This window comes from Drosophila novamexicana, unplaced genomic scaffold, assembly GCF_003285875.2.
Source record: "Drosophila novamexicana strain 15010-1031.04,08,12 unplaced genomic scaffold, DnovRS2.1 tig00000462-arrow-pilon, whole genome shotgun sequence".
NCBI classification, from domain to species: domain Eukaryota; kingdom Metazoa; phylum Arthropoda; class Insecta; order Diptera; family Drosophilidae; genus Drosophila; species Drosophila novamexicana.
In genome coordinates, this window is record NW_020824806.1 from 645,960 (window position 1) to 652,569 (window position 6,610).

A 6,610-nucleotide genomic window follows, 5' to 3' on the forward strand; every position below is an offset into this window, starting at 1 on the left:
GGGTAGGGCAGGGGCTAGGGGGTGGGGGGATCGGGGGCAACATATATTTGCAGCTGCTTTGATTTCTTTTTGTTTTTTGTTTAATATATTTTATGTTGGTAAAAAACTTTTTGTTCTTAATTTGCAGCTCCTAGATGATTCTAAGCTTAGAGTTCGTTTTTTCTCAATTTTGTAGATGTTTTTGTTGTTGTTGTTGTTTCGACTATTTAAAAATTAACATAAAAAATACAAGACTAAATTTTTTCACTTATTAATGCAGAGAACTTAAACCCAATATGTAAACGAAACGCTTAAAAACTGAGAAAACGAACAGAATCAGAAATTAGTATCATAATCATAATCAAAATCAAAATCGCTCCTCCAATATGACCGTCTCCTGCGGATACAGTTTGAGCGTTTCGAGCGTTTGGCCAGCATTGATGGCCGTCAGATCGCGTCGCGGCCAACTGCTAATAATCTTGTACTCATCGATAAGAAAACCGCTCGCGGTAACAAAGTTTAACAAATCCTGCGGAGAAATATGATCAAATTATATCTTATATATAACTGGAAATTCGCACGCACCTGGAGTGTGTCTCGCGTGAAAAATCGACGCTCCAAAAAATCGCCAGTTGGCTTGCGTACGCGTATTTTGGAAATGTTTGCTTCATGCTCGGCAGGCTCCTTAGGTAACGCTTGACTAGCCTGTAAGACAGTTAATATGATTAGCATATATCAGTATATGATATCTGGTATATAGCTTACCACTAATCTGATGGACTCGCGTCTAGCATCTTCTTCGGCCCGCTCGGATTCAATGCGTTTACGTTCGGCTGCCTGGGCTGCCTCCTTTTGACGTTTCGCTGCCTCTTTGGCCATGTCCGCCTGTAGCGTCTCCTCGTAGGCCATGTCCTGCTCAGCTTTGACCTGATCGCGCGCAGCGCGCTCGTTCTCCTCACGTATCTCACCCTGCAGCTGCTCCTCATACATCACCGTTGTCTCAATCAGACGCGACTGCAGATCAACCAGACCAATGTTGCCTGAAAGCCGTTAATTATATAGGTATTGATATCTCAAAAAAGGAACAATTTGGAGTCCGGCCAACTTACCATGAATCACAGATAAGACCTCGCATGTTTGGCGGCCCATGAGACGGCTTTTGCCAACTAGCATAATGGCGGGTAGCTTGTCAAGTTTTATATTTCTGGCCGTTAAAGAGGCGTTGCTGTTGATGCAGGCCGTCAGCGAGGAGAGGAACCTGCAGAACAGAGAATAATTTCCGTAAAATATGATGTGCTTAAAGCTTGTGTTTAAATAGGTGTGCCTACATGTCCTTGTTGCTCTCGTACGTCATGTCCCAGCCATAGAGAACGAAATTCTCTCTGAATGTCTGTATGATGGCCTCGTCCTTCATGAGATGATCACAGAATACATTTGTGAGTATGCTCTCGCCATGGTGCAAATAGATGGCCAACAATTTGCGCTAAAATACAAAATCAATTTGAACTGAATTCGAGCAACTGCTATGCTTTGGCCTACCTCCTTGGCGGGCTTGTGACAGGCCAGCCGCAAGGCGCTCTCTAAGCTGCCCACATAAAAGTCCGGATGTGGCTCACCAAAACGTTGTATATAGTTATCCACAAATTGTGTGGAGCCACTCGTCTCATCGTTCGTGTTATTCGGTACTGCAAAATGGAGAGCGAGAGATTAGCTCGGATAGCTGTGATTGGTTTAGATTGAAGCTTACTCAAATGCCTGTTGAGCGGCTGTACGGGCGGCGAATCTGAGAATATGTACTCCGAGTTATTAAAATCTGTGGCATCCTCAAACTCATCCGCTGAGCTCTCGCTGTCGAGGGTCACGACTTCACTGAACAGAGAAACAATGACAAGATTAACATACGATTAAACAAATTTCTATAATTATATGCACTAACGTGTTGGCCAGCAAATTGGAATTGTTAGATGTTCGCTCCGCAATGTTGCGAATCACAAAATCGTGCGTTTGCTCGATGCCCGATTGCTGCGGGGGGGGGCAGAAATATAATCAATAATTTAAAAATAAGTCTAGGCAGGGAACATCAAGACAAAAGACTAACCGCCAAATTGGTGTCGTTATCACAACCGCTGGGCCAGCCGGACCATTCCTGATGCCTAACTGGTATACTGGTAATGTAGTAAACATTCGTTTTCAGTTCTTGGATGGTTGTGCGTCCGGGAAAATTGAGTGTAAGCCTGCGTGCCTCTGGTCCGCCCTCCTCCACAATATGGATTTTGAATACCTTGTCCAAACGCTGTGTTACCTCATCCCTGTTATCGTGAAACAAATAGTTTAATTGTGTGCTGGAATGACTGCAGCTGGGAGCCGGCTTACTGTTCGGTATCCATGAAACCATCATCGGTTAGATCAACGAGTATCAGCTCGCTTTCGGGCGCCAAATCTAAAGTGCATAGCTGCGTCTCTGGTATTTGTGCATCGCTGGCTTTGGACGGCGGCCAGCCGCGTAGGGCCTGGCGGCATTGCGGTACATTTGTCACATCAAAGATCTTGCGTTTCAATTGTTCTGCAATGGTGAAGGAGAAGTGGAGAATCAGTATACATATATTCTCGGGGTACTCGAATGAACTCACCTATAGTTGCATTTGGCTGCATGCGAATTTGATAGAGCTGTTGGTTAAAGTGTATGTTGAATGTTAAGATGTTTTGGTTATTATTCTGCCTGGAGGGATCCAAGTTGATGCTCGACGTCAGCTGGGCCAGCAATTGTGAGGCTACAGTAGATAGATGAATATATAGATCCATTTGGGAGCCAGGAGAGAAGCGGAACTTACTTGGAAACATGCGTGCACCCTGCGAGGGACCTGGCAGCTCGTCAAAGTTGAAAGGCCTAAAGCCATTGGAATTTGGATTTGATGGCGCCGATGCGACTGCCACTGGATCCGGTGCTGGCGGCTCTGGTGTATGTATGGGATTGGCCAACGGCTCATCGTCGTGTGGCATGACACGGCTGAGTGCCTCCTGCATGCAACAGACAAGAACAACAACAACAACAACAATAAGAACAACGCAATAAAATATACGCATTTGTATAATAGGGAATGACGCACTTACCACAAGATCCCAATTGGATGCCTCCAGGTGGGAGAAGGCCTCGCCAACATCCTCTATTCCAGTTATCATCTGTGACATTGAATTTCAATTGAGTTTTGTTTGCATTCAAAATGATTGCAATTCCAAGACGCAGACACCCACACACACACGCACGCACACACACCCCGCATACTCGCACACCCACACACACACTCGCACTCGCACGCTCATACACACACACACACACAACATACGCATTGAAAATGTGCGCACTCAGCACTCGTTTGGGCCACAAATAATAACAGAAGTTTGCAGCGTCTAGCGGGATTTCGATGCAGCGTTTCTTACCTGGAAACTGGCCAATGTTTCTTCTTTGTCCTGGTTGTCCGACATTAGTGTATTTAATTAGTATTTCGAATTAAACTAAAGTACTACTAATTTTCACAAAGAAAAGACAAAAGACAGTCTGATGTAAAAAACATTCGCCTGTTAACGCAATGTTAACACATCTATGAGCCTGTTAACTTTTGGCTGGTACGCTGGTCACAAGAACAGCTTGCCAAGACGGTAGCAAAATCTGTTATCGGCTTGGGCGCATTACACAGTACTTTAACGACTAAAAGTTGAATTATTATTCATTTTTTTCATATATATATATTAAAGCATGCTGCTTAAATAAAAGTTTTGTTAACATATATGGCTAGGCAGTTAGCCAAAGTAGAAGCAATTGCATATTTCTAGTATGTTAGTGCACAGCTGAGCTGCGTACTAGTCATTAACAGTGTGGTGATGGAACCAAGTTATCGATAAAATGTTGTTGCACTTAACGATTTTCGATAAGACAAGGGCGATAGTTTTGGCGCACAATTCGAAATGCCAGCGAGGAGCTGTTAAAAGATTTATTGGAAAACCTAAACTTTTAGGGCAAAATAACGTGTGCATTGTGTATATAGTCTAACTTCTGCCCTACGTAGTGAATGCTGCATTGTTAAACAAACAATATGCTTATCTCAGCCGAGTTTTATTTTCGTTGGCAAAACCCTTCCTTAATCAATATAATGTATTCAGTTTTAAATTGTGATTAATATGCGTAACTTAATATTGCGCACCAGCGAGACCGCCCTCTAACGCACTCGATATCCCCAACACGCGTGAAACGCCCACATGCCCGCACCCCCCCTCCGTCACCGCCCACACGCGCCCCGCACACAGAACAAATGTCATCCAATTAATCTTCATAAAAGAGTGAAATCAAAGAACACGAAGGCGATGTGATTTCGTTGCGGCCAGCAGCCGGGCCAGGCATAGAACCAAACTGGCGCTCCATGCAACATGTTGAACTGTTTGAAAATTGTAACACTTGCCGCAATTTGTGTCGCTCTGAACCAGTTGCAAGTGGCCGAATCGACAGACAGATCCGTGCAGCAATTGCCGCAACGCATTTACGGTTTGCTGAATGAATTATCCTGCGGCTTGGAACTCAATGCGAGCGCCAAGTTCGCATTGCTGCTGGCCGAATTCCTGATAAAACGTGAGCCTAATGAGCTGTGTGATAAATAGATAGATACTTTATGTGCCATAAATAACAATTAATCTCGATTTATGCCACATCATGCACAGAGAAACTGCGCTATGCCACGCCCACACGCTACGAGAGACAACTTTACTATCATCTGCTGCACCGCATGGAACAGCTGCTGAGCTGTAAAAACCAGGCGGAAATAAGCGAACTGCAGCAGCTGAGTAAGATTTGCCATTTAAGTAAACTCCATATCCGCCCATATGCTCACTTTTGCAGTACTCCGGAGTGCATTTCAGCGCAATGTGCTGCTCCTGCCGCCCAGCTTGAAGTACGTCCGTTTAAACCCTGAAAAATGCCTACTTAGGCTCATCTTTCTTATAGATACGGCTCACTCCATGCCAATGCCGAGTATGAGCAACTGGCGCTGAACTATGAGAGTCTGGTTGAGAAGGGCGTGCCAAATGCCACACAATCGGATCTCTGCATGCGCGACATAGTTACTCTGGATGCCAGCGATTGCAAGCTCAGCCTGGACTGCCTGGACATACTGACCAGCGAGGCATCTGCCTATGGCTATCAGCGCACCCATCAGTAAGTACCCAGATACGCTCTGCTCAAATATAATAATATAATATGATATACATAATATAATAAATTAGTTTGCGCTTAAAGCTGGTTTAAATACGTTTATTAACATATTTTTACAGACGTCGAGTCTGGCTTTAAAAAGGGGTTTTAGACAGTTTTGGGTTTCATATATGTGAATAGTATTGATTGAAGCTGGTTTCGAAATAGTTAAAAAGCTTAAATTCCCAAGTTTTAGCCACCTTTTTTAAGCACCTTTTAAATAAAAGCACTTTCATATGTTTAAAAGCGGCTTAGCTTGGCCTAAAACCGGGTTTAAAGAGGTGCAATTGGTAAATATATGATAAGTATTCGTTGAAAAGCAGTTCAAGAACTAAACTAAAATCAAAAATAAAAAACATGTTCCGATCCTCAAAATCTCATATGGTATGCTCACCATAACCAGCTGTCCATTATTAGAATCTTTACTGTATACATATTGAGACTCAATCTTAATGGAATTACCATCTCTGCAGGGTCCTGCTGCTCTACATGCTGCAGCATCACAGATGTGCGCCCCGTTTGAGTCCCCCGCAGCTGTACGAGGAGCTGATTAAGATGCACTGCGACGAGATACTCAGCGAACAGAATGCGATACGCAGCCTGGCCTTGGGTCTGGGCAAGTACCAGGATCTGTATCTGGAGCAAGGTATGCCAAGATCCACAATTTTCCCAGATATAACTATTATGATGTATGGCAGCTACCATCTGTGGACTGGCTGGATATAATGAGTTCCTCAACTGGCGGAATGTGATGGAAATCGACAGCTGGCACGTAAATGAGACCAAGGAGCAGCACATCAAGGACCTCTCGCTGGTGTTCTATATTAACGCGTTGCTGATGCTGCATTAAATTGATGCTAACTGTTGCCGGTGCTCCTGCTCCTGCTGATGCTGCTCCTGCTGCTGCTGCTGCTCCTGTTCCTGTTCCTCCTGTTGTTCTTGCTGCTGCTGCTGCAGCTGCTCCTCCTCCTGCTGCTCCGCCTCTTCCTCCTCCTCCTTCTCCTCCTGCTGCTTTGCCTGTTGTTTCCGCTTTCTAATAACTGCTTTATAACTGAATAAAGTGCGGCTTTATTGCCTGATGACGAGTGGCAAGACAAGGCAGTTAATACTTTGTTATTGAACTGCGTGAGAAGATGCCTGTGTGTGTGTGTGTGTGTGTGTGTTGGAGTGGGGTTAAGGGGCTTGTCAGGTGGCGGCGCGCAACAGACGCCATTTGTTATGTGACACATTAGTTGCGCCTGGCTGGCTGCTTGATGGATGCCACGCAGGACGCAGGAGGAGCACGACGACGACGACGACGGCGACAACACTTTCCATTACAAAATGCTCGCATTGAAGTGGAATACTAATATTTGCCCTGACATGCTCGAACAAAATAAAATGTAAGAAAAA

The 6,610-nt window shown here is 44.6% G+C and overlaps 2 protein-coding genes across 3 annotated transcripts; one reads left to right on the plus strand and one right to left on the minus strand.

Moving 5' to 3' along the window:
- Window positions 1–64: 64 nt before the first annotated feature.
- LOC115760564 (FAS-associated factor 1) lies at window positions 65–3,541 on the minus strand. 2 transcript variants are annotated; one of them, XM_030701971.1, is made up of 14 exons: window positions 3,418–3,539; window positions 3,091–3,159; window positions 2,811–2,997; window positions 2,610–2,750; window positions 2,353–2,542; window positions 2,078–2,288; window positions 1,916–2,001; window positions 1,727–1,848; window positions 1,519–1,664; window positions 1,308–1,462; window positions 1,089–1,237; window positions 745–1,019; window positions 565–684; window positions 68–508 (listed from the first exon to the last, which is right to left on the minus strand). In XM_030701971.1, exons 1-14 carry the CDS (start codon window positions 3,460–3,462, stop codon window positions 347–349), a joined length of 2,058 nt encoding a protein of 685 aa, XP_030557831.1. In that variant the 5' UTR covers window positions 3,463–3,539; the 3' UTR covers window positions 68–346. The 2 variants fall into 2 exon arrangements, with proteins under 2 accessions (XP_030557830.1, XP_030557831.1); XM_030701970.1 differs by having other exon boundaries at window positions 65–508; window positions 2,610–2,997; window positions 3,418–3,541.
- Window positions 3,542–4,401: 860 nt separating this feature from the next.
- On the plus strand, window positions 4,402–6,145 carry LOC115760663. Its single transcript, XM_030702130.1, has 6 exons — window positions 4,402–4,600; window positions 4,690–4,773; window positions 4,832–4,919; window positions 4,973–5,182; window positions 5,692–5,864; window positions 5,917–6,145. The coding sequence occupies exons 1-6, from the start codon at window positions 4,402–4,404 to the stop codon at window positions 6,066–6,068; spliced, it is 906 nt and encodes a 301-aa protein (XP_030557990.1). The 3' UTR covers window positions 6,069–6,145.
- The last annotated feature ends 465 nt before the right edge of the window (window positions 6,146–6,610 follow it).

What these genes read in the sequence shown, in the direction of transcription:
- LOC115760564 (XM_030701970.1), bottom strand. Translation starts at nt 3,462, where the DNA reads ATGTCGGACAACCAGGACAAAGAAGAAACATTGGCCAGTTTCCAG. An exon ending in GTCACAAGCCCGCCAAGGAG is followed by an intron (nt 1,463 to 1,518) that starts GTAGGCCAAAGC and finishes TTTGTATTTTAG; the next exon opens with CGCAAATTGTTGGCCATCTA. An exon ending in GCGAGTCCATCAGATTAGTG is followed by an intron (nt 685 to 744) that starts GTAAGCTATATA and finishes ACTGTCTTACAG; the next exon opens with GCTAGTCAAGCGTTACCTAA.
- LOC115760663 (XM_030702130.1), top strand. Translation starts at nt 4,402, where the DNA reads ATGTTGAACTGTTTGAAAATTGTAACACTTGCCGCAATTTGTGTCGCT. An exon ending in GGCCGAATTCCTGATAAAAC is followed by an intron (nt 4,601 to 4,689) that starts GTGAGCCTAATG and finishes CATCATGCACAG; the next exon opens with AGAAACTGCGCTATGCCACG. An exon ending in GGATCTGTATCTGGAGCAAG is followed by an intron (nt 5,865 to 5,916) that starts GTATGCCAAGAT and finishes GATGTATGGCAG; the next exon opens with CTACCATCTGTGGACTGGCT.